Source organism: Rhinopithecus roxellana, chromosome 19, assembly GCF_007565055.1.
Source record: "Rhinopithecus roxellana isolate Shanxi Qingling chromosome 19, ASM756505v1, whole genome shotgun sequence".
In the NCBI taxonomy this organism is placed as follows: domain Eukaryota; kingdom Metazoa; phylum Chordata; class Mammalia; order Primates; family Cercopithecidae; genus Rhinopithecus; species Rhinopithecus roxellana.
Genome location: NC_044567.1, coordinates 70,074,946 through 70,100,395, shown reverse-complemented (window position 1 = coordinate 70,100,395; position 25,450 = coordinate 70,074,946). Strand labels below are relative to the sequence as shown.

At 59.5% G+C, this 25,450-nt stretch overlaps 2 protein-coding genes across 11 annotated transcripts in view; both read right to left on the bottom strand.

The window, feature by feature from the left end:
- Positions 1 to 115: 115 nt before the first annotated feature.
- Positions 116 to 21,894, bottom strand: KDM6B (lysine demethylase 6B). 10 transcript variants are annotated; one of them, XM_030923541.1, is made up of 24 exons: positions 17,538 to 17,726; positions 14,879 to 14,997; positions 9,877 to 9,996; positions 9,435 to 9,577; positions 9,200 to 9,341; positions 8,920 to 9,018; positions 8,593 to 8,812; positions 8,398 to 8,490; positions 8,150 to 8,311; positions 7,884 to 8,066; positions 7,448 to 7,795; positions 5,184 to 7,354; positions 4,969 to 5,095; positions 4,739 to 4,844; positions 3,695 to 3,900; positions 3,528 to 3,592; positions 3,372 to 3,446; positions 3,123 to 3,271; positions 2,859 to 2,973; positions 2,588 to 2,775; positions 2,289 to 2,430; positions 1,799 to 1,925; positions 1,537 to 1,707; positions 116 to 1,419 (listed from the first exon to the last, which is right to left on the bottom strand). In XM_030923541.1, exons 5-24 carry the CDS (start codon positions 9,334 to 9,336, stop codon positions 1,396 to 1,398), a joined length of 4,908 nt encoding a protein of 1,635 aa, XP_030779401.1. In that variant the 5' UTR covers positions 9,337 to 9,341; positions 9,435 to 9,577; positions 9,877 to 9,996; positions 14,879 to 14,997; positions 17,538 to 17,726; the 3' UTR covers positions 116 to 1,395. The 10 variants fall into 10 exon arrangements, with proteins under 10 accessions (XP_030779401.1, XP_030779402.1, XP_030779394.1 ...); XM_030923542.1 differs by having other exon boundaries at positions 3,372 to 3,443; XM_030923534.1 differs by lacking the exon at positions 17,538 to 17,726 and adding an exon at positions 21,754 to 21,894 and having other exon boundaries at positions 116 to 1,707.
- A 664-nt stretch (positions 21,895 to 22,558) lies between these two features.
- DNAH2 (dynein axonemal heavy chain 2) overlaps positions 22,559 to 25,450 on the bottom strand; it is a 122,095-nt gene continuing 119,203 nt past the window's right edge. Inside the window, 7 exon segments of the mRNA XM_030923652.1 lie at positions 22,559 to 22,713; positions 22,860 to 23,010; positions 23,147 to 23,221; positions 23,318 to 23,494; positions 24,628 to 24,742; positions 24,863 to 25,014; positions 25,102 to 25,330. Coding sequence (XP_030779512.1) covers positions 22,559 to 22,713; positions 22,860 to 23,010; positions 23,147 to 23,221; positions 23,318 to 23,494; positions 24,628 to 24,742; positions 24,863 to 25,014; positions 25,102 to 25,330 — 1,054 coding nt within the window.

Below are 25,450 nucleotides of genomic sequence, written 5' to 3'. Positions count from 1 at the left end.
CGCCTCCGGGGAGGGGCTCGCCCTCGCCAGGGTCTGCGCGGTCCTCCCCATCAATCACGGTCTTGCAGCCCTCCCGGTACTCTCCCTGCTATCACCAGCCGTTAGTGAAACAGGATTTTTTTTTCTCCTTTTATTTTTAATATTAATATTCTCACACAAAAATCACCGAAAATAGGGGTAGGATTGGGAAGACCCCTCTGCCCCTGGGGCAGAGAGACAGTGCAGTGCGAGGGTGCGGGACTGTAAACCCCCCACCCCTCCGCAGCCCCAGCGTGGACAAAAAAACCACCAACAAAACGAAAATAAAGCCCCAGAGAAACTCACCCCGGGGTGTCCCTGCCCCAGTGAGGCCCTGGCCCTGGGTTGTTTCACACTTAAAAAGAAAAGGGGGTGGGGGTGAAGGTCTGTGTTTTTAAAGTTGGCCGGGGCTGGGAAGGATGGGGTTCCTTTTCCTCATAGTTCTTTCTTTAAAACCTTTTAATTTTTTTATTTTATTTATTTATTTTTTTTACAAAATACCATTTCAGTTCCCACTTCTTCCCCTACAGTACAGGAGTTGCTCACCCTCAGGTGGGGTTGGGGTCGGGTCGGGAGTCGGGGGGACTGGTCCGAGAAAGTGCAGGACGTAGGGGAGGGGAGCGGGTTTGAGCACCATGAGAACCCGGCTGGAGCCGCGGGCGGACGGGCGGAGACGGTCGGGCCGGGCCCGGACACACACTGGGGCGCGGGGAGAGCCCGGCGACGGGCGGTCCCTGGAGGGGCGGGCAGAATGGCTTGGGGGTGTGGGAGGTCGGGTTTTCCCAAAAATGAATAAATAGAGGTGAGTGGGACTGTTATAAATTAAAAACCAAAAACAAAAAAAGAACAAAAAATACAAATCATAACCAAGTGAATAAAGAGACATGTACAGGGATCACAGCTAGCATTGGAAGTAAAAAAGGAGGTTCCGGGGGAGGGGTAAAGCCCATAGAAAGAATCTCATTAAAAACCTCGGCTGCCGTAACGTCTATGTACATACACGAGCCGCGTGCATCTGCGCCGGGCGGGCGGGCGGCTGGCAGGGTGAGGGAACCCGTATGTGACCCCCGCCGCCGCCGGAGCCTGGTCCTTGTGTCTGTTGCTAAAAAGGCCAAAGTCGGTGAGGGGAGGCGCTGGTGGGCGAGGGGCTGCCAGCCCCCTCCCCCGTCTCCCATTTTTTTTTCCTTTTTTCCTCATATTTGCTTAAAAAAAAAAATGTTTTTCTTAATAAATTAAGTGAGGGGAGCTGCCAATGGGGTGGAAGGGCTGGGCCCGACCCCCTTCCCGGCCACAGGCGGGACCTAGGTCCAGCCCAGGCATGTGCTGGTGGCCCCGCGGCGCCCTGCGCGGGCAGGCAGGCGGGCGGGGCGTCCGGCCTCATCGCGACGTGCTGGCTGGGGCCTGGGGGGAGAAAGCCGGCGGAGGCTCAGGGAAAGGCGCGGCCGGGCTCCCGAAGCCCGTCCCTGCAGCCTGCCCCAGTGCCCTCCTCCGCTGCCCGCGCGCCCGCCGGGCCCTCACCAGCGTGAAGGCGTCGTAGGCCTGAGCCAGCTCCTCCGTGCGGTACTGCTCCAGCACCACCACGCCCTGCAGGCCTGCGCTGCGGCGCCGGGCACAGCCCTCGCAGTGTACCAGGTACGTGTTGCGGCTGCCATTCTCACTTGTCACGAACAGGATGTTAAACACCTCCACCTGAGGCAGGGAGGAGAGAGTAGTCAGGGGGAAGGAGGGCCACTGTGGACACTCAGGGGGAGCAGGGGAGCAGGAGAGCCGGCCCACTCACATCGCACTCGTTGCAATAGTAGGCTGGCTCGTCCTTGACCCGGCCCTGGTAAGCGATTTTCTTCCCTGCCCGCACCAGGCTCTCGCGTTGTACCTGGCAGTGCTTCATGGACTGCAGCAGACAGAACCTGGGGAGCAGTGGGGTTGTGTTGAGACCACCAGCAGGGAGGAAGCCTGGTGCAGGGCTGGAGCAGGGGCAGAGGGGTGGACAGCCCCAGGGCCCTCCCCTGGAGACCTCCCCGCTTCATGTCTGGGTCACATCCTCTGTCCAGGGCATCTGTTACAGGCGAAATTTCCTGTGGTTTTTGTCTATTTGGACCACTAGGAAAGGTCATGACAGCAGGGACCTAGTTAGCCTCCCCAGCACAGTAACACTCGGGGCACAGGCAGACAAGGATGGAAAGAGGTAAGAATGGGGTGGAGTCAGACAAGAAGAACAAGAACAGGGACCCGTCAGTGGAGGTGGGCTCCCACCCAAATAGGGTCCTCACTTGATCATCTTGAACAAATCGGGGTCGCTGATTTTGACCGTGCGAGCCACGTTCCATGACACGTGAATCATGGGCACGATGGATTTGACATTCTTCACCTCATTCCACTCGTATCGTTCCAGGGCCAGCTGGTACTGATAGGCTGCGGGCCAGAGGCGATCACAATAGGACTCTCAAACAGCCCCCAGACACCTAGGCCCAAGACCCTTCCCTCACTGCTGGCGGCTCTCCAAGCCCCAGCCTCCCAGGCCTTGCGGCTGAGGCCCCACACCATACCAACACCTGCCCCACCCTCTCACCGGTGAGGGGCCCCACGTTCCAGGCAATGTTGTTGCACCAGCCGGTGGCCTGCACCCAGTGTACAGTCCCCGCATTAATCCACACGAGGTCTCCGGGGCGCTGCACGAAGCGGTACACAGGGATATTGGATGCATAGAGATCATCCAGGATTGGCCACCAGGAACCCGTCAAGTAATCCACGCCGTGCCTGCGGGGTGGCCACAGGTCAGGTGGGAACTGGGGACCGAGGGCGGGGACGCGGCAGGCTGACTTGCGCAGGACCGCACGCACCGATCACAGAAGGCGCTGATGGTCTCCCAGTAGTGCTCGTGCACCGCGAACCACTCGCAGTCGCCTGGACCAATGTTGATGTTGACGGAGCAGAAGTTGTTATTCTCCTGGTGGCCTGCAGGGGTCGACAGAGAACAGCATGGCTGGCCAGGTCGGAGCTGCGATCCCGGACAGCCCCGCCCTCCGCCCTCATTGGCTGACAGCTGAGCGCCCAGCCCCTCCTCTCGCGCTTCCCGCAGCGACGCGCACAGGCGTGGAGCGCACCTGGCGTTCGGCTGCCGGGCACCTTCATGTACAGCTGCACCGTGTTCATGCCCAGGATGGTGTGGCCTACGTGGCTCAGCATGTTGCCCGTGGATGTTACCCGCATGAAGGCGGGCAGCTTCAGCAGCTCCTGCAGCTGGGGCTTCCACCTGCGGCGTGAAAGTGCGACAGGAGAAGCTACACCCCGCCCCCGCCATGAGGTCCCCGCAGCACTCCTGGCCCAACTTCCCTGGCCTCAGCCCCACTGACCGCTTGGCATCAGACAGGTCGATGTTGGTGCCAAACTTGATGATGTGATGGTTCTTCGGGTCTGGTGTGCTGCTGCTGGGGCGAAGAAGCACAGGTTGGTGGAGAGCAGAGGGAGGGGAAGGAAGCAGAAAGGGAAGGGGCACACCTGTACGGTACCTAGGAGGGGTTCCTGTGGTGCTGTCCGGCTCCTCTGACTCCTCATCCTCACTCTCCTTCTCCTCCTGCTCAGCCAGAGGGTAGGCAGACCTGGGTCAGACACCTTTCGAGAGCCCTCCCACCGCAGCCCCGTCCCAGGACCTGCCTCTGCCACATTGTCGTCTCACCTGCAGAGACTCCTGGAAGGATGAGGCCTGGTACTGTGCGTACTTGGCAATGGTGGTGTGGGAACGGGAGCTCTCACAGGGCCAGATCTGCCGAGTGCCTGTCAGATCCCAGTTCTCATCTGAGGGCTGCTGCACCTGGGTGCGAACTTCCACGGTGTGCTCGCCACTCGCTTCCACCAGGGTCTTGGTGGAGAAGAGGCCCAAGTCTGGAAGGGAGGGCCAAGCAGGATGTTGGGGCAGAGGCAGAGGATAAGGACCACGGACCCAACCGACCCTTTCCTTTCCTACTCCTCTGGGCGTAGACCACTCCTATAGGGTGGTCATAGGCTTAGTAGAGCCCAGTCCAGGAGAAATAGGCAGGAACCCTAGCCCCACAGGAAGCTGGGCGTCCTGGCCTCTATCTGCATCCTCACCAGCCCTCTTTCTCCTGCAGCTGCTCAAGGACTCAGCCCCTCAACCGGTGTTCCCAGGTGTGCGAGTGGCCGTGTGCACCGCACCTGACACATAGTAGGTGCTCAATGGCAGCTTCTTTTTTTCCCCATTTGGAGTCTTTCTAGTCAAAACAGCAGCTTCTTTGAGCTACCATTGAATCCAATTAAAGATTCAGTCAAGTGAAAGCCTGAAAATGTGCTTCAAATAACTCAGAGTGGGGAAGGGAGGACATACAGGTATAAAGGAGACAAGATTGACCTTTGTATTTCTATACAGCTTCCTCTAATTTTGTATGTGTTTGAAATTTTGCGCAACAAAAGACTGAGAGAGAGCCCCAAAATCACAGGTCTTCAGGGTTTTTCTAAAATCTGTATTCTTCTCATGCTTAATCACAAAAAATTCAGAAATGACTCATCAGGCCCTGACTATGGCCCCCTCCCCCTTGCCAAATGCTGGAGACAGATGAGAGAAGAGTCCAATGCCAGCTGACCCATCAACTCAGTGGACTCCTCATAGCCACTGTCCTGAGTCTTCAAGTGTGGGATTTCTCAGAGTCCTACATGCCCCAAACCCCTGCAGCCCTCCCTGACACTTTCTGCCCCCCATACTCACTGAGCCGCAGGGAGCCTGCCAGGCCCCGGATCACTGTGATGGGATTTCGAGGGTCTGTACAGAACTGCAGCAGGACAGGTGAGAAGGCATCCCGTTTGCTCTCCAGCTGAGACATGACCAGGAGAGCTGGGGTCAGAGCCCTGGCCCAGGCTCAGAGCACCCCAGCAGTCCCCAACACTGTCTTAGAACCCTCTGGCAGGGGTGGTTCTGAGGCCAAGTGGCACACATACATAGATGCTGGGTGTAGGGGGGTTGAGTTTTTCCCGGGGCAGCTTCTCCTCAGTGTTGATCTTCGGTTTCACAGACTGGGCAGGGGAAAGGTAGGACTCTCGAAACTTCCCTTTCACCTTGGCATTCCTGTGGGAGGACAGTGGAATGAAGACACAAACATCAGGGTGATGGGGGAAGAGAGCCTGTCCCTGGGCCACACGGGCAGCCAACTCACTTGCTGGCGCGCACAACATCAGCAGCACAGTGGCTGATGGTGAGGTCTGCCATGCGCAGCCGCCGCTCTTCAACCTCAGAGGCAATAAAGGTCTCCTTGTCACCACTCTCTACCTTGATGAGCCGGATCTTCAGCTCCTTGGGGGGCCCCTCACTAAGTGAGCGCAGCTTCAGCATGTCAGCCCGGCTGACGCCCGGTGGCCCTGGAACTTCCTCCCGAGCCTTCTTTCCAGGGACGGAGGCTGATGGGGGTGTGGGCTGGGCAGAAGGTGCAGGAGCTGGTGGAGGGGCTGGAGCTGTGGGTGGCTTGACCTTGGAGGCCCCACCAAGATCGGGCCGGGACTTCTCGCGCCCCTGGATCTCCTCACTCTGCAGGTCCAAGTTCCCCAGCACCCGGCGGCTCTTTTCTTTGGGGGCCTTGGTCTTGGCCTTTGCCCTGCCCTCACGGGGCCGCCGACCCACACTGTCTTTACAGGCCCGCCTGTGCCGCCGGTGCTCCTTCTGGTGCTCCTTCTGTCGCCGCTTACAGCTGCCTGTCACCGCCGCTGCCACCACCCCGCCACCCTCCTCCTTGGCCTGTGCGGGGGGCAGCAGTCGTTCAGTCCCACTGTCCGCTGGCTCTGCTGTGTCTGCTGGGTCAGGGGCACTCCGGCCCACCCGCTCCACAAGGGTCTCGCAAGCCCGGCTGATCTCTTCTAGCACCTCAGACTCAGAGCGAGCAGGGGGCAGAGGCAGGGGTGGGGGCGGCTGGGTGGGGGTCGTGGGGCCCGGGACTGGCTCTTCGCCCGCCCTGCGCTCCCGGGCCCAGGGCCCGCCTGAGGTAGAGAACTGAGATGACGAGGAAGCAGAGGGCTGTGGGGAGCCCTGGGCGCTAGGGGCCACTGAGGTGGGCGGCGGGGCGGTAGCACCTGATGGGGGGCCAGGGGAATACTGAGTGGTGGGCAAAGGCCCAGGTCGGGTGGAAACAGCTGCTCCAGTCCCCCGATAACAGTACTTTTGTCCCTCCAGCACAGAGGCCAAGGATTTGAGCAGGCTGGCCGGGTTGGCAGGTGGTGGTGGTGGTGGCTGTGGCTGAGGGGGTGGAGGGAACTTGGCTAGAGGCGGTGGTGGTGGTAGGGCTGGTGGTGGCTTCTTCTCCTCTTCCTGGGTGGCCGTGGTGGTGGTGGTGGTGGTGGTGACGGCCGCAGCAGGAGCAGTAGTGGTGGGGGCTGTGTCGGTGGGGAAAGGAGGCTGCAGAGATGCAAAGGGCTCCTTCAGCGGGGGTGGGGGGGCCACGCCTGCTTCGTGTTGTTGCTGTTCCTCTTCCTTGCGAATGGATTCATCCAGCATCTTCATGATGTTGGCCAGCCCATCAGGTAGGATCTTGAATTCGGCTGGCTCCTCAAACTGGTCCTCCAGCGGAGTAGGGGGAAAATCAAAGAGTCGCGGGCCTCGGGCAGGCAGCTCCCCAACCCCAGGCGGCACAGGCTGGGGGGCTTTACTCAGGGGGCCTGGGGGTGGCCCCGGCCCCACCTCGGGGGTCTTTGGGAAGGAGACCCTGGGCCGGGGGCTCTCCGGGCGCCTGAAGCTTCCTGAGGTATTTTGGTGGCAGGAGGAAGGAGGGGCTGGAGGCAGGGCAAGAGTCAGGGGTACAAGAGGTGGGTCCTGGGGGTTCTGTGCTGGGCTGGGAGGTCGGGGAAGGGAGTCTATACTTCTGGCCAGATAGGGTGGTGGGGGAAAGGACACAGGCCCAGCAGGGCTGCTGCTGTGGTTGCCATTGTTGCTGTTGCTACTGCTGGTGGTTGGGGCTGGGGGAGTGGGAGGGGTGTGAGAATCCTGAGTGCCCACAGAAAAGCGGGAGGCTGGAGGCCCCAAGAAGCCCTCGCGATGGGGGAGGGGTGGTGGGGCAGGGCGGGGGGGTCCCTCAGTCCCAAAGAAGAGCTCCTCTAAGATCTCTCCATCCTCTCGGGCTGCCCGGCAGGCCGGACCCTTCAACCAGGCAGGGGGTGGTGGGGGGCGTAAGAGGCGGGGACAAGGGGGTGGAGGGGGTGAGGAAGGTCCAGGTGGCAGGGATAGGTGGGGAGTGGCAGCGGGAGCCCCCAAGAATGGTTTCCGACTGCTGTGCACCGAGGGCCCCAGGCGGCCCTGGTGAGAGACCTCCAGCGAGGGAGTTTGGTAATGGTCAGCGCCGGGCTGCAAGTGTAGAAGCAGGTGGTCAGAGCATTGCTCCGGCCACCTCAAGACAAGCTCCACCCATGCCCCCCTTCACCCGCAGTTGTCACTCACAATGCCTGGGTTTGGCTCCACGCCCCGGAGACCGGTGTTGCTGCTGCTGCTACTGCTGCTGGTGGTGGTGGTGCCGGGGAGGCCAGGGGGCCGGGAAGGGGCGTAAGGCACGCAGGCGGTGGTTGCTGCTGGTGAAACGCTGGAGTCCATCCGCGACCTCTGAACTCTGCTCTCTCTAAGGTCACTTCCGGGGGGACGGGTGGCAGGCAGGCAGCCATGGCTCTCTGCTCCTGGGGGGCGGGGGCCCGGGCCTGGGGGAGCAGCCGGGACCAGCCGGTGGCCAGGGGGGTGCGTGGTGTACGCTGGAGCTGGGTATGGATATGGGTGAGGCAGCGAGTGCCGCTGCTCCTATAGGAGATAAATGGGGATGTAGGGTGAGGAATAGAGAGCATGGGACTTGCAGGTGAGAGGTGAAAGGCAACAGGCAGGGGCTCACCTGACGCTCTGGGGGTGCTGAACCCTTGCGCTCTGGGCCCCAGGCATCTCCATGCAGGGTACTCCACAGCCCTGGCTTGGTTAGCTGAAATGGGGGACTGGTGGCCAGACCAGGCAGGGGTGGTGGTGGCGGTGGTGGTGGTAATGGTGGTGGAGGCAGTGGCAGTCCTGGGGGAAGGCCAGTCTAGGAGAGAAGAGAGTGTGAGAATCCCGTTCCTTGCCCAAGTCCTGCCTACTTACTGCCTGCTGGCCCCCCTATACCCACACCTGTTCAGAGTTGCAGCCTCTCCTTCGCTTGCCTCCAGGGCTGAGGCCCTCCTCCCCTGAGGGGCCTGAGAGTGCTGCAGGAGGCACAGGCTGCACCACTGGAGGTTCGGCAGCTCGCTTCACCGGGGGACCTCCCCGCTTGGCTCCATAGTTCCGCTTGTGCTGAGAACAAAAAGAGAGAAGAGAAAATGGCACGGGTGCAGGCACAGCCTGGCCTTCCTCCCTAACCCATCCAGTGCCAGCCTCACCTCAAGGTGTAGCAAGTTCCACACTTGCTCCAGTGGGGGCAGAACCTTGGCTCGGTGCTGGCAGGAGCCAGTATGAAAGTTCCAGAGCTGGGCCTGGGGGTGGGGGGACACAGGGCAGGGACACATGTCAAGCGGGGCACTGAACCAGAAGGCACAATTGTACAATCCTGTCCCCCATGCCCTGCCTCTTCCTACCTGCTGCAGTCGACCAATGCGGGGTCCCAGCTCAGCGAAGCTTCCTCCGTATCGAAGGGCGCTGTGGTAGCAGCGTGTGGCCTCCTCACTGTCGTGCTCTGACTCATACAGTTGCCCAAGCTGTTCCCAAAGCCCTGGCTGGGCTGGTTCCCGGAGCAGTGCCTGCACACAGCCATGCAGGGATTCCAGCTTCCCATGGAGGGGTCTTGGAGTGGGCGCCCTACAGAGCAGAAGGGGTGGGGGTGTGGGTTGGGTTTGGGCTTGAGGGGACTCTTTCAAGGCCCCAGCCTTACCTCCCACTCCCAGAACCTTCAACGATCCACTCACCCTGGAGCATAATATGGTTTGTTGGGGTGCCCAGAACTACTGCCGTGTGAAGGGGGTAGGGGGGCAGGAAGCGGGGGCTGCCCAATGCTGGCTGAGCATCTGGAGAGAGAAGGAGTCTGTTGCATACACAGCAAGAAGGACCAATCTTGTCCTACCTAGGCAGGAGGGGGCTGATGCACAGAAACCCACAGAATGACAGGAGCCCAGGAAGAATGGCACAGATTGAGGGGACAGAAATGGAAAGAGGTGCGCCTGGAAACAGAGGGCCCCAAGTTCTCACCTGCCTCCAGGCAGCCATGCGCTACGAGGAGGGGGATGAGGCGGGCAGGAGCTCCAGGCCCCAGCACAGCTCAGGCCCCCAAGGGCAAAGGCTTCCCGTGCAGCGCGGGCCCCTGGAGGATCCACTGCCCGATGCATCCAGCCTGAGTTGGGGATAAGAAATTATGCTCTTACTGGAGGCAACACCAGAGCTGCCAGTGTACATCCAGCCAGCTCAGCCCCAGATTTTCCCTTACCAGGTCAGCAGTGGCCCCAGGAGCCCTGGAGATTGGGCACGGCCCCCTGCCCCAGCTCTCTGGGACGATGGTCCGGCTCCAGCCGCTTTGATAAGAGTGCCCGCTACCCCCAGATGGCTTCCTGGGTCCTTTCACAGCCAATTCTACAGAGAGGAGGAAAAGGAGTGAGACGAGCTGGCCAGCACATAGCCAAGGCCCAGGGACTGGGATGGGCGGACTGTGGCATCCACCAATCTGTCATTTGTGCAAAGGGCCCGGCCTTAGCTTTCCCCAAAGGGAGGCCCACTCAGCCCAACCAGTCCCTAGAGACCCAAGAGTGTGGCTGGGAGCCAGGATGTGTGTGGCAGGGAACCAAAAGGCCGGTCAGAGGGACGGGGTAGCTGCGCTGCTAGGCTTCCAGTCCGGAGCCACCCGGCCGACCCGCAACGCAGCGGCCGCTTACCCGGCCTCCGTGGGAGCGTCCTCACACCGCGTCGGCAAGCTCCAGAGATCTGGCCAATCACAGGACTTCCTTTCTCCCCAGAAAGCCAATCATCACCCGTGTCTCCGCCTCAGTAACAGCCTGGCCGGAACCAATGGGAGCGAGGTGAGCCCGGCAGCGGTGGCCGGGGGAGGAGGGGCGCCGGAGCCGGTCAGACGGGCTCAGCCCGGGGTGACCCCGATGTGACCCCGCGGCTCCCACCTTGGGTCCCCATCTAGGATCTGACACTCCGGCCGTCAGGGCCAGAAGGCAGCCAGGACAAGACGCATGCGGATGAGGCGGATGAGGCCGGTGAGTCGCACGCTTCGGCCGGCATGGGGGCTGGCGCTACCCGCAAGCCTCACGCACCCAGAGCTGCCGGTGGCCACGGCCAGGCCGCTCGAGTAGCCCCGCGCCCGGCCACCCAGCCACCGCAAGACCGACTGACGGCAGACGGATGCAGAACGCAAAAAAGACGTCCCTCCCCTTCCTCACTTCACCTCGCCCAGTGACAGACCTCTCTACCCCAAGTGGCCCTAATAACTGCTTAGGGCTGGCCAGCCACAGCGACTTACACGGCACCCAAACCCGTCCACGCCGCTATCAGGGCGCTCCACCCCCAAGCCTGACCCCGACCCAAACCTTGGTCAAGCCCTCAGTCTCATACCCAGTTGCTCCAGGTCCTCTACTTCCCCTGGCTTTCTGGGTCTTCAATACCGACCGACCCCCAAAATCAGACCCCCTTTTAGTCCCCCAACTTCCGAGAAGTCGCGCACCGCGGTCCCGAGTGGCCCCTCTCTCGTGGCTCGCGTATCCTCTCTGCCCTTCCCCGCCGGGGCCACGCGGTTCCCCACGGCCCACGTGGCCCCCGCCCCCCAAGGGAGGGGGGGATTTCGGGGGTTGCCCGTGACGTGGCTACTTGCGCAGCGGAAGCGGTGTGTGTAAAATGTACGGGGGGGGGGTCCTGAGGGAGGGATGAGGGCGGGGCCCGACAGGCAGTGACATCACCCTTGTCCCACTCTCACCGCCCACTCCCTTAAAGAACCCAGAACCCGTTTCACTTCCTCCTTCACGCCCCCCCACCCCTTCCCTTTGGTGCCGGCTGGACCCCCGACTGGCACAGCGCTCCCCTCTCCTGGGCACCTTCCCTTTAGCCCCAGCTCTTCCTTCTTGCCCCTCTAAGCCCAGGAGCTGCGACCCCGCGCCTCCTCCGCGCCTACCCGGCGTCCCCGCAGGTAGGGAGCCGGCTCGGCTCCCGGGATCGGTCCATTGAGAGTCTAGAGTACAAAGAGCAGCGAGAGGCGAGTGTCGAGTACAAAGCGGCGGGGGCGGGGCCAGCGCTCCAGCTGGAGCGAGCGCCGGGCAGGAAGCCGGGGGAGAGTGCGCGACGAAGGGTTGGGGGTGGCTGGAAAGTTCGCCTTCGTTGAGAGAAGTCTGCGCTGTGGGGAAATTTCCACCCAGCCCACAAGGGCAGACGGGTTTCTGGTGAAAAGAGCCTTCCTTCCCGAAGGGGTAAGGTCGTTTGTTTGTATGGAAGCTCTTGGACCCTACAGGTCCCTGCGTGCCACTCTCCCGCCGAGCCCTTGTGGGCGCTTGGGCCCCGCGGACCCTCTCCGCGGTTCACGTGGTAGTACTGTCAGAACTCCCTACTCACTAGAGGCAGCATCCTTTCCATCAGTAACCAAGCCAAGTACAGCGCTGAACTGTGGTCAAGTATGGCACTCCCAGACTGCCCCCACCCGAGTACCGAGGCAGGGGCGCGGAGGAGACCCAAGGACCAGACGTGGTGGGGGAGCCGGGGAACCAGACAACAGAGGAGCAGATGCCTGCTTGGGAAGTGGTCCCAAGAGCGCCGCCAGTTACCAGGAAAGGCAGCTTCCCCTACGGCGATGATGACACTTCCCCTCTGCCACTTCCCCTTTCCCACGGGGAACTGACTCAGCTTTCCCTAAGTCAGTGTGTGCTGTCCCTCCAGCCCCCTGCTCTTCCACCTTTATCCACAAAGCCCCATGCCGGCACCCAAGAATACAAAGCCCTCACTTGAAAACAAAACTTCCTGTACACTAAACACACACTCATTCTGGCCAGCCACCTCGGATCCTTGTCCGCACCCGGGACACAGGCGCTGGACTCCTCACTCGCCCCCCGTACAAAGCCCTCCCTTGCGCTCTGATTCAGGTTTGGGGTGGGGGAGCGTGAGTCACCCAGAAAACCTTCCCCTCTTCCCACTGACTCAGCCCCCGCCTCCCTGAACACACACAGACACACAGTCAGAGGCAGACACAACTCCTCAGCCCACACACCGGCTCACCACCGGTCCCGCGGAATTTCCCCTCTCGTCTTCCCCCACGATAGCCCCTCCCCGTGCCGGGCAGCCCCGACGCGGCGCTTGCACCTGTTCCCCAGCCGCCGCCGGCTCGCGCTCCACTCTCACCTCCACTCTCGCTCTGGGTCAAGAATAACCCTCCCTGACTCCCGGTGTCCATACTAACCAAGGGGAGGGGACCACGGACAGGCACAAAGACTGACACCCACAGACTCCTCGGAGACAGGCGAGAGGTAGACGCACGCGGCCAGAGCCAGGCTGGGAGGTTGATACACTTCTGAGGCAGACATTCCAGTCTCTCCCGACCCGACCCACAACCTTGGGAGCCAGCGGCTCTGAAAGGGTTAATTCCGCTCCCGCCGAGGCCACACCCCCTCCATCCGGGCACTCCCGGCAAAGCCCAGCTCCGCCCCCTCCATCCGGGCCCTGGACTCGGGACTTTATTCGACCCCCTACACCCCCGCCCCCGCTGGAGCCCCAAGAGAGAAATACTCCATCAATCACACCCACTTAACTCTCTCTGGGCTTGAGCCGAGGAGCCCCTCCGCGCAGCGCCGCAGCCGCGCGGGACGCGTGGAAGAGGCCTGAAGTGCGCACGCAAACTCACGTGACGGTCAGAGACAAGAGCCCACAGATAGTGTTTTACCGAGCCGACAATCAGCGGGCATGCTGCGCGCGCGCCGAGGTGGGGCGGTCCAGGACATTGGTCGCAACCCGCTCCCTGCCCGTTCTCATCACGCCTGGTGGAAGCGAGGGGTTACAGGCTCGCTTCTTACCTGGGGGAGGGGGAGGCGGAGGGGAGGGCCGCCGGCTGAGGCTCCGCTGTGACTCAGCCACCCGGGCAGGCCGCCCGCCCGGGATTCCCTTCCCCAGCCTTCCCCTAGGCTGCCGGCCCCTCCCCGCCCCCCACCGAGGAGTGACGGTGCCGGCCTCGGCCCGCTATGTGTCACTGCAGGCCTTGTGTCTGCCTCTGACTGGGCGCTGTGTTCACCAGTCTGTCTGACACGGTCGGCTGTGCGTGGGTCCCGGTGTCTGTCTCCATGTGCACCTGCATATCTGCTCATCTTGTCTCCCTCTGTGCCTGTGTCTGACGCGTTCCCGTCATTATCCCTGTCTACATGACTCCGCGGGGCTGTCTCTGTCTGTGTGTCTGCCTAGCTCCTGTCTCGGTCTTTTGTCTGGGTCTGCCTCTGCATCACTAGCGTGATCACGTGTGTCTCCGCACATGCCCTTCTGTGTTTGCCTTCATGTTACTGAACAGAGTCGGGGCGACACTGGCGCAGGCCCACCCTGCTGACTCCTTGCTACACTCCTCTGGATTCTGACGTCTCGCTGGATCAGTGATCACTCTGTCTGAGTCAAGAATTTGGAGGTCTGTCTGCTTTCAGTGAAGTTCTGTCCCATCCCTCGACATCCCTGCTTATCCTCACAGCTCCCTGTGGCTCCCACTGTGGTAGTGGTAATTGCTAGCATTTCGTGGATATCTGTTACATACCAGGCACTGTATTATTTTACAAGCATTTCTTTTACTCCTCCCCAAAACCTGACATAGAGGGTACTCTGATTACCCCCATTTTACAGATGAGGAAATTGAGGCCCAGAGAGGCTAGGTGACTTGGCCAAAGTCATTCTGCAAGTGAAGAATGAAAGAGCTAGGCTTTTTTCCAGAACCACATTCTTACCATGCTTATATACTGCCTCTGTCCTACTCTCCCTCAGTTTTATCCTCACAGGCCATCTCCTGGGGCCAACCTTCCTCTCAGCTCTACCCATGTTACCATCCCCAATGTCTCACGTCCTCTAGAGGAGAAGGTAGGAGGCTGTGCAGCCAATCTCAGAAGTCATAGGTTCTTGGTAATGAAACTCATTCAGTTAACATTATTCAACACAAATCCACCATGCACCCCAATGTGCAAAACATCATGCAAAATAGTGAGAGACACATAGAAGAAGACAGTCCCACTCAAGAAATCCCGTATGTAATGAGGAAGAACACCACACAGAGAACGTAAGCCCCTGGCTTAGGGATTATCTTCCCTTTTCTCCTACAAAGGAATGAGAAATAAAGCAGGGCCTCAGGCAGAGAACTGACAGAATGAGAGAGGGAAGCAGAAGAGTAAGACTTAGGTATGGGGGCAAATGCTGTAGTGCATTGGGGAGAGAACGGGACTGAAAGAGATCTGGAAGGAAAGGTGAAATGCCAAGACTGCTGTGGCTGGCAGTGATCTCCAGTATCTCCCCAAATAAATTCTGAACACTCTCCAAAAGCCAGGGTATTCAACAACTCCTATAAGGACAAAGCCCTTTCCCTACCAAGAAAAAATTCCTCCAGGGTAGCTCATATCCACTTTTCAGCTTGCAAACTCTATCTTCATTCAATAAGCAACTGAGTTGTAGCACTAGGGAGATAGTGGGGGAAAGATTTTTTGGTAGTAGTGGAGAGGCTGGTGAAGTACAGGGCTGAACCATTTATAGGAGATAGAAGGGAAGTCCATAAACCAGGAGGGCTAAACCACTCAAGCACCACATGGTGGGGTGCTTAGAATTGGACAGGACCATTCTGAAGAGTGGACATGACCCAGATCATAAGAAGTATCTCCAACCATGCGGTGCAGAGTTAGACTGCTGGGGAGAGACAGCCACTCAGACAGGACTTACCAGATGGAGTTTGCTGTGCCCTGTCTCATTGGAACCAGCACCCCAGCAGTGGGGTACAACAGACCACAGTGGGTGGGGTGAGCAGTGCTACGGGGCTGGCATGTTGCCCTGGGGGGAACCTAAAAGAAAAAAGTCAGTTAGAGGTGGGGGTCTCCCAGGCTGGAGAATTTCCCTGGGCTCCCTGCCCCCCTCATTAAGGAGAAACCTGGCTCTGGTGGTCAGATACAATGGGAGAATGTTTCCATGGCAACCAGAAAAAGCCATCCCCAAAGTGGTCATCCAACCTTCCCCTTTGGGAAGCAGGCTGGATCAGTTGGGAAGGGGCCATGATATGGCATCTGAGTAAGTCTACAGTAGATCCCCAACCCGTGATCCCTCTTCTGACAGGACCCTCCTGCTGAGACTCCCTAGCCCCAGAGTGGCCCCAGCTGCCCTGATATCTGCATCCAAGCCAGCCTGAGTCCCAGCACTAGGGCATGCAGACCCTCTTCCTTCAGCTCTGTGTCCTCTCCAACCTTATGAAGACACCAGACAGTCAACCCCACCCTCTGGACTCTGCCCCCTCGTCTTCCCCCAGGCGGGTGCAGGCAGGTCTTGGCTAGCAGCACAGGTAGCCAGACTAGATGAACGGGCCTAACAGGGAGGGGCCATCCTCCCCTGCAAGAACTCTGAGTCTGGGCCTGAGCCTGGAAGTAGCCTCTGCTGCAAGCCTCCCCTCCCTGCCAACCCCAAGGCAATATCCTGTTTCCCCATCACCTCCTTCCTCTTATGTGGCCTAAGAAGGTGATAGAGGCCCACTCCCTTCCCAACCCTCATAGACAAGAAGCTAGGTCTTTTAGCATAGGTCCAAGGCCAAGAATCAGGTGTCCATCAGGGGTCAGAGCTAAGTCGGCCCTCCCCTCAGACTCACTCCTCAGGGACCTATGTTTTCTGCTCTGCCCTTATGGACCCAAACACTTGGGGTCCCAATCTAATCTCTATATTCCCTAGCTTTCCAGCCCCCATCCTTCCCCTTGCCCCAGAGACTCAGGCCTCTAGCCCCCAGTCCCCATGATGCAAAGTTCCGCAAGCTTCTGTGGCTGCTGATGACACTGCCCCCAGGGAGGTGCTATTTCTGACCCACCAAGGCCCCCTCACTGGGCCAGGGTAGTGGTCAGCTGTAGGTGGGAGAGGTCAGGCAGGCAAGGCCCTTCTGCTGGGGAAGGGAGCTTGAGGCTAGAACTCTCCAGGACAGGGAGGCTCACAACCTGGGAGCAGGGAGTGTATATATGTAATCTGTGGCATCTGTGTTCTGCGGTTGTGCTGGGGGAGGGACTCTCGAAGGGCTAGAGAGCAGAGTGGGCAGACTTTAAGACAGACCAAGAGGAGGAGTGAGGGGGCAGCTTAGGGGGTCAGAGGGGTGTGTGAGGGGTGTCTGGACAACAAAGTGGGGGAGGGGCTAACAGCCATTTAAAGGGCCAGCCCCAGAGCTTTAATCCCTCACCAGCCCTGGCCCCAAGCCGGAGGCTGTAATTCATCTGTCCAACAGCTGGGGTGTGTGTGTTTGTGTGTGTGTGTGTGTGTGTGTGTGTGTGTGTGTGTGTGTGTGAGGGGGGCATGTGGACGGGAAGGGGGAGCTGGGCTGGGGGAGGGGCTGGGGCTTTCTTGTGCACAGAGCCAAACAACAAAAGGAAAAGCTGAAGTGCCAGCTCCAAAGTGCCCAGGCCAGACCCCTGCCCTGCAGACCAGCCGGTGGCCCCTACCTGGTGGCCGACAGACTCCATAGTTTGGACTCAAGGATTCTTGGCCAAGGAGTCGGTAGAGCCAAAGGTGAGGCCCTGGGAAAAAGCCCAGGCTGTGCACCCCCAGGCAGGCTGTCACCCTTCATTGCACCTTCCCAGCCGCAGCACTGTCCCAGACCTGGCAGGCCCAGCAACAGACAGCCTCAAATGCCCTGCTCACCAGCCAAGCCTCCCCAGACATGGCCTGCCGGCTCCCCCTCACGCCGGCGCAGGGTGGCAGTGGCCACACCGAGGCTGTCCCTTTAAATCATTACCACCCCTGATTGTGTGGACGAACCAAGGGCCCTGCCCCCCAGGCAGGCGGCTTGCCACCTCCCCCCGGCCGAGTCCCCAGAAATGTGAGGGCCATTTAAAGGGACAACAGAGAGGCAGCCAGGTCTCTAACTGCCCCCCCACCCCCACCCTACACACACAGCCCCTTTCCCCAGCGACACACAGCCCCTTGCCCCTCCAGGGGGCCCCCTAAATTCCGGTTCTCTCCCCACCCCTAGAGACTGCTAGAAGGAGAAAGGGGGCCAGAGTTGGGGAGGCGGGGAACTGGGGGGGAGCAAGAAAAGGCAGGGACTCCCTCCTCCCCGAGAGCCCCAGGGGACAGGTCAGAAGGGAAGCAAGAGCCCAAAGCAGCAGCCAGACAGAGCCCCAAAAGGTGCCGTGGGCAGACCTAGGACGCACAGGCTGTCGGGCGAGAAGGGAATCAGGCTGCACGAGACGCCGGCGCGGCCAGCGGGCGACAAGCCCAAGTGGGGGCGATGGAACAAGGAAGGCCAGGGAAAAGAGGCAAGGCCGGGGGGAAACAGGGAGACGGAAAGGGGAAAAGGGGTCATCCGGGAAGGTGTGGAGGAAAATCAGAGAGGGGAGGCGAGCCAGGCCGGGGTTACCTGCTGGGTGTCTGTCCCCCGGCGGTGCCCCCGGAGTCCGGGTAGGGAGGGGGGGAAGCAGCAGGGGGGGGAGTGGGGGCTGGGGGGGCGGGGGAGACGGTCCCTCCTCTGCCTCCTGGGCCTGCCCCGGCGCTTGCAGCCTCTGCCTCCCTCCCTCCTCCTCCCCGTCCCTGAGTCCCGGAGTCAAACAAAGAACTGTAGCAGGCTCTCCCCAACCCCCTCCCTCCTCCTCCTCCTCCTCCTCCTCCACCTCCTCCTCCCCTCCCTCCCTCCCCACCAGCAGGCTCCCTCCTCCTCCCTTCCGGTCTCTTCCTTTAACTACCCGCCCCCCCCCCCCGCAGCCCCCAGCACTAGTCTCTCTCCACCCACCCACCCCAACCTTTTACACACCCCTCAGCCTAGCCCTGTCCCCACTAGAGAAACTGTGGAGTCCCTTTGCAAATGAAAGGCTCCAGAGATCAACATGGGAGGGGACTGGGGTCTTGCTTCAAAATCAAGAACCACAATACAATTATTTTATTTTCAAGGCCCACGGAATAGTCTTAGCTATTTCTTCTCCAAGAGGGGAAAATATAATCCTAAAGAAAGCAATACAAATCTGCCTAAAGCCTTCATCAAATAAAATGCACAAAGCCGTTGAAGCTAATCCCCAGCCCCCTAACCCCAATCTCCAAATTAACACAAACTATCCACTCCCCCTTAACAAACTCCTGGGGTTCCTGCTGGTTTGGAGCAGACCCACAGCAATAATAATAAACTAATAACTAACACCATTTAATAATAAAAGTATTTCATAACAACAAGCACTCATTCTGTGTTCATTCTGTGCCAGGCACTGTGCTAAGTGATTTGCAAAGATTATCTCATTTTTTTCCTCCCAGCGACCTTCAAGGTAGGTGTTGATAAATTTTCAAGATTAACATACGAGGCTCAGAGAGGTTCCGACCTTTCCAAGTCCTAATAGGCACTAAGTGACAGAGCTGGAATTAGAATCCAGGTCTGACAGTCCAAGCTCTAAGGTACATAAAACCACAAACCGAGTTACTCCAATACCATCACCAACCCTAGCACTTAATAGAGAAGAACAACCATAGCGATCAACTGAGTCCCCCTCCACCAAGTGAGAGGCTACAAACCGATTCACCTACATACACACAATAAAGACCGTGACTTTTCAGCCTAATACTGTTTCTTGACCCTTTTCCTTTCATTGTTTGCAGCTGGGGGTGTGCCATTAAGGGGACGTCAGGGATAAGCTGGTGTGTACCCCATATTACACACAACTCTTCCGTCTTTCAACCACTCCCACTTCAAATCAATCTGGGGAAGGGGGCAATAGGACACTTGGCCATGCAGCAGGTGGTAAAGTAAAAAGACGGCTAGGTAGCTTTTTCTATGGGGGAGGAGCCTTAGAGGGGAAGCTCTTCGATGCCAATCTAGGGAAAAGTGACCCAAGGCTCCCTCAGCCCAGCCAAGGGGCAAAGTCTTTCAGCCACACCACACCCGTGCCCCTCCCCCTCACAAAACTCCAGGCCGGGGTTTCCCACCTGCAGGATGCTAAGACCAAGGGAAGGGAGAGGGGAAAGAGATGGCACGGGACTGGAACTGGACTCGGGGCAGAGGTGGGAGGGAATAGAAGGGGGAGGAAGCCTCATTGCCTGGCAACCATCCCGGGGCACGTGCACTGGTGACATCATCCCAGGCCACCTCTAACACAGACCTTTGACCCCTACGGGGCGGAGTGGGTGTGCTCGCTAAGCTTCCTGGAAACACCCTTAGGAATTCTGGGAACCCAAAAAGGAGACATAAGAAGAAACCCAGGCGTCCTTATCTCTTTTACCCCTAATACGACTCCAATCCCAGGGACTCAGGCCTCTTGCCTGTCTCCTCCTCTCCGTCTGCAGCCCTGACCTCCCAACCCACATTTCTGACGGGAGTCGGCCCGACACGCCCCTCGGAGATACTGTGCCTTCTCTCTCCTGGGCGAGATCTCGGTGGGGGCCGGCAGGCGGGGACGGGGGCACCGGGTCCCGCGGGGCTCCGTCTTCCATCTGCAGGATCCCCCGTGCCCCAGCCGGCCGCCAGCCGGAATCTGTCTGGGTCCCCAACTCTCCCGCCCCTCCCCGCGCTGTTCCAGGGCGGAGTCTGTGGAGTTGAAACCAGGACACGGCGAGAGGAAGAGTTATATAACCGGGAGAAGCGGAGAAGGACGAGTGGAGACAGGGACAGACAGCCCGAAAGGAGCCGAGGGAGGTGCAAAGAACGCCGGGGGAATGAGGAGGAAACGTTAGGAATGGGAAGGGTTTTGGTGCACATCAAAGAGCAGGAATTCACGCGAAGAAGGGGCGTGATGGCCCAGAAGAATCACCTGGGCCGTCCGGGGCTTCCCCGCAGTGCCCTCCCCCGCCGCCAACAGCAGCTGGCCCCAGGCGGGAGAAGCCTTGGGAAGGGGCGCTGGTACCCGCTCGCTTTCTCTTGGGAAAGCAACCTAAGCCAGAGCCCGGGAAGGCAGCGGCCGAGCAGATGGGGCCGGAAACCACAGCTCCGCCCAGCCCACCTGGGAGTGTGGGGCGCCAGCTGGGGGGAGGTGGGGAACAGGTAGTCGACCCTCCCGAGCCAGGTTGGGCATTATGGTCGCGACCCGCGAAACGGTGCAGACCGACCGAGACATGTGGGTCCCCAAGGGCTGAGGAGCGCAGCCTCGGCGGCTTTACACCGACTCCACACAGGGGAGGGGGCGCCCGGCTCGCCGCGCAGGCGCAAGGGGGTGCTCGGGCGCGTGCGGCGCAGGGCGGGGGGTGGGCGCGAGCGTGTGGGAGTGCACGTGCGGGTCCCGGGCAGCTGCTGCCTCCCAGCCTCCGTCGCTGCCCCTCCCCTCTCCCTTTCCTGTCGCTATCATGCCCCTTCCGCATTGGCTGCCAGGGCCCTGACGTCAGGGCCGACCGCTGGAGCGGATTGGGCGGACGGGAGAGTTCGAGAATCCGGCTCCCAATTCTCGCCCACCAGTTACTCTGGCAACAAGGCAAGCAACCCCGGGGAGGGAAGGGGAGCCGAGGTGAACGCTGCGCCTCGGTCCCTCCCACCTCCGGACAATCGCCGAGTCCCCTTCGGTCGCGGCGCAGCTCGCTGCCTCCCCGCTTTCCTCCCAGGGCTCTTCCTGTCCTGGGAACCAGGCGTCCTGCCTTCGACCTTCCCCACAGTCTTTTGGCCCTCCGCTCTAACCTCCCCCCCGCCAAGTGTCATAGCATAAGCTGCAGCAAACAGGAAGCGAATCTACGTCGCTTAGCAACCGCCCCGCGTGCCCCCCTCCCCACTATTTACCCCTGCCCGGAGAGGTGGAGATTGAGAGAGTCCCCAGCCTCCTCCCCATCTTCTGCGCTGCGACCTCCTGCCCACAATTTCCTGTGAGGGGGCCTAGATGACAGGCAGTCAAGTGGGGGCCTCAGCCCACCTTTCCCTCGGACCGGGGCGGGGGGCTTCACTACTTTCACGGTCACATCCCCCACCCGCACTCCCAGCTACCCTGGGTGCGCGTCTCGCCTTCGCCATCTTGTGGCTACGTTGGGAAGGTTCCGCACCGAGAAGCCGTGCGGGGCGCGCGAGGGCTCGGGAACGGCAGAGTGGGAGCAGAACTAGGGATGAGGAGGCTAGCGGGGCGAGACGGAGTGAAGGGGAGGTGCAGTGGGGGGAATGGGATGGAGGCGAAGGCTACCGCTGGGAGGCTCTTGGGGCCGCTAGTGGGAAGGTCAGGCTGAGGCTTCTACACCTTACCCGCGCAGAGAACTGGAGGAAGACTTAAAGTAGCCCTGGGACCGGGACACACCCAAGTCTGACCCATCTGACCTTACTGGGCCATGGCATTGGCCTGTCTGCAAACTCTGCCCTTTAGTCCTGACCTTCAGTGAGGACCGCTGCGCCCCGCCCCGCCCCGCCCTGCCCTGAAGTCGGGAAGGGGAATCCCAGCCCAAGCGGAACGGGGAGTCCTTTCAGGCCCCTCTGGACATCTGGAACGTGAGACATCTGCCTTCCAGTTCTTCCTCCTTCCCCGCCGTACTCTCTTCTAGGGGACCCATGACCTTCGCCCCAGTCTTCCCAGTGCCCTTCCCAAGACCCAAACGTCCATCCCCAGCTCTACCCCTCCAGAGACTCAGGCGTCCTGCCCCGCTGCACCGGGAAGGTTTCCCTCTTTCCAGACGTCCTCGCGGCTCCCCGTTACCTGGTTCTGGGGGGGGGTCCCAGGTGTTCAGGCTCCCCAAGGTATCCCAGGGGGTCGAGCGGCCCCCCCTTCTCCCAGGCCGGGGCTGGGGGGGCCGCTCCGCCCAGTGGCGCAGTTGGATTTTCCAACACAAACACCCGCACCCCCGCTCCCCAGCCCCGCCCCCTTCTCGTGGTCCCGCCCCTCCTCACGCTCCAGTCCCCCTCTCCGGCTCCGCCCCGTCTTCTGCCGGTCCCGCTCGCCTCAGGGCGGGTGCCGACTAGGATGCCGGGTGGGGGTGGTGGGTTCAGGGTGCAGTGTACGGGGTTCAGCCCTGATCCCTGCCTGACAAATCCCTACCCCATTTGGATCACGCGCCCTTCTAAAGTAAGCCCCGCCCCACCCACTGAAGTCCTGCCCAGAGACTTAAGCCACAGCCTCTTCAGGCGGCTCCGCCCTGCCCATTCGTTCAGGGCCACGCCTCCGTTCCTCTCCAGGCGGCCCCACCTCCCTCATTTCTTTCGCCGTCCAGTAGCACCTCCCCAGTAGCTCTGTCCTCTGTGAGGCTCGGGTTTCCTCTCTCCCCAGACCCTCACCATTGCATTGAGAGACTTAAGGCTTGTTGTCGCGGGTGTTTTACAGCACTGAGCTCCAATACAACTCTTTCACTTTTATGGCTAACACAGCTAGGTATTTCCAGGGCCACATCACACAAATTCGGCCAAGGTCAAAGTCTGAGTGAGGTCCCGCCTCAGTCCTAGGTGCAACATCTGTCTGAGCTCCTGGAGTCCCCGACCCTCTCTCAAGCGGAGAAGGGGAGGAGGTCTCAGCTGTCCAGGCTCATGAGTAGAGCAGTGCCCCTCTTGATCCAATGATCAGATGTCATGGCCCCAGACCGCAGGTCAATGCCGATGACAAAGGAGGCTCGGTCTGAGCTGCCTGCCCGGTTGGGATAGTAATAGCAGGGGCAGGAGTACATGCCTGGGGGAAAGGAGAGGAGGAGTCAGATCCTTGGAGCCTCCGGGAGAGCAGGGCAGGAGCGGGTGTGGGATGGGCTGGAGTAGAGAATGGGTTAGGTTCCAAACTAGGGACGGGGCAGGCAGGTTCTGCCTGGGGAGCTGTCCCACCCTTGGCGCTCTTCTTGCGGCTCTCTGCAGGCCGGAAGTGGATCGTGGGCATGAGGCAGACAAGCTGCATGGGCTCTGCCTCCACCAAGCAGGAGTTCTTCCGGTCCCAGCCAGCACCTTCCAGGTACAGGCCCCGGACCCAGACACCATCCTGGGGAGAAATGGGAGCAGGTCTGGGAGAAGCTAGACTTCTGTTGCTGGCGCCCCTGGCCTACTCCCTCTCTCCTCCCTTCTCGTCCAATTATTTCCCATTTTTGCTCAGAGCCCCAAGCACAACTGGCTCCCACCTTGGGGGGATACACTAGGTTGCTGTCATCCACAGTGGAAACGATAAACTCCCAGGAGAGGCTGTCCACTGAAACCTGGGGGTTGAAAGTGAGAATAAGGGAGGACCCGGAAGAGGAGAACATATACATGGCCCTAGCATACATCCCCCTCACACTTTGCATATTGCTCACATTGTTTTGGCGAGCTGAAGACTGCAGCACAGCAGTGAGGAAGCCAGTGGGAAAGGTGAAACTAGACAACCAGAAGATCACAGGAGGCCGGGCCCGGCTGGCCCACAGCTCAAACTGCTCCACTCGCATGGCCAAGTCCCGGGTCCAAGCAGCCAATGGCTTTTGTGAGGGGTATGCCTGGGGAAGGAGTGCATGTGTATTCACTCATTTAGCCATGCATTCGAATCCATATTATTTATTTTGAGACAGAGTTTCACTCTTGTCATCCAGGCTGGAGTGCAGTAGTGCAATCTTGGCTCACTGCAACCTCCGCCTCCCAAGTTCAAGTGATTCTCCTGCCTCAGCCTCCCAAGTAGCTGGGATTACAGGCGCCCACCACCACGCCTGGCTGATTTTTGTATTTTTTAGTAGAGACGGGGTTTCACCATGTTGACCAGGCTGGTCTCAAACTCCGGAACTCTGGTGATCTGCCCGCCTCGGCCTCCCAGTGCTGAGATGGCAGGCGTGAGCCACCGCGCCCAGCCCAAATCCTTATTTTGAGCACCTGAAGCAGATATGAGAAGACTATGTGGTGTCAGCCCCTGTTCCCCAACTACAGGTGAACAAAACTCCAAAGCCGACTTCCAGGAAAGAGGCATACAATGACAGCTATTCATTAATAACAATGACTGCAGTAATATTAACCAGGTACCATTAACCAAACACCTACTGAGTGGTATGCACAGTACTGGGAATCTTTGAAACATTCTTAGAGAGGTTAGTAATTTGCCCTGAGTAAGTCTGTAAGTTAATAAATTGTAAGAAGTCAGTCAATGAATGGCAGAGCCAGGTTTCTTTTTTTTTTTTTTTTTAAGACGGAGTCTCGCTCTGTCGCCCGGGCTGGAGTGCAGTGGCCAGATCTCAGCTCACTGCAAGCTCCGCCTCCCGGGTTTACGCCATGCTCCTGCCTCAGCCTCCTGAGTAGCTGGAACTACAGGCGCCCGCCACCTCGCCCGGCTAGTTTTTTTTTTTTTTTTTTTTTTTTTTTTTTGTATTTTTTAGTAGAGACGGGGGTTTCATCATGTTAGCCAGGATGGTCTCGATCTCCTGACCTCGTGATCCGCCCGTCTTGGCCTCCCAAAGTGCTGGGATTACAGGCTTGAGCCACTGCGCCCGGCCCAGAGCCAGGTTTCAACCTTTAACCTATCTAACTTCAAAGTTCAGGCTCCCTACAGTTTGCTGTGTGCTCACCTAGAACCAGGAGATTGGGGGGCACAGGATTGAGAGGGGAGCTCATTGTTGGAGAAGGATCAGCAATGATATAATCTTGCCTTTCCCCAGAGTGGAGGAACGTGGGCATCAAAGATGCAATTGAAAATCTCTTCCAGACTTGTAGACATGACGATGAGGCCCCGGATGCCTTTCTCTAGGTCTGTCAGTGAGAACCTGAGCAGGATGAGGTGGAGTGTTAGAGATGGGGTGGGCCTGGGAACGTCATTCTAGCCAGAAGGCGAAGGCCTCTCCTCACCCCCTCCCATGTTCTGCAGAGTTCCCGATCTGTCTTACAGGATGGTCTGCATCAATGTGTTATATCTCTGGATCTCCTGCAGAAGGACCACATTGAGAGGGGAGGGGTCAAGAGCTAGCAGTTTTTGGGTCCCCTCATAGTCGATCATTTCAGGGATCTTCTGCTTCACATCAGCGGCCAACTCAAGGACCTGAACAGAGAGGAGCTCTTGAGTGTAGCACCCCTTCTCATCACTTACCCTACCCCCCCACCCTGCCACAGGCCGGGCTCTTTTTACCTTCTCTTCCCGGGTCTGGCCTCCAGCCCTGGTGGGTGTAATCTGAGGTTGCAAGGAAAGCAAAGTATCAAAGAGGGTTCGTGCTTCAGTGATCTGAGAGGCCACATCAGCATTGGGGTGCTGGCCAAAGGCCTCAGGGGGGTCCATGCCAGGCAGTAAACTGATGTATTCCTTGTAAGAAGCCAGGCTCCCATCCTTGGGGATGAAATAAGTCTCCAGTGCTGACAACCTAGGGAGTCATAGCATAATTACTGCCACATTATGGGGACTCAGGCCTCAATGCCAGGCCAAGACCCCAAGCCTATGCATGTCCCATTTGTCCAGCCCCCTGTCCTGCTCCCACTCCCAA

Coding starts and splice junctions, on each gene's coding strand:
- KDM6B (XM_030923534.1), bottom strand. CDS start 9,336: ATGCATCGGGCAGTGGATCCTCCAGGGGCCCGCGCTGCACGGGAAGCC. Junction 7,355..7,447: donor TGGAGCCAAACCCAGGCATT/GTGAGTGACAAC, acceptor CTACACTTGCAG/CCCGGCGCTGACCATTACCA. Junction 3,272..3,371: donor GACCTGTCTGATGCCAAGCG/GTCAGTGGGGCT, acceptor TTCACGCCGCAG/GTGGAAGCCCCAGCTGCAGG.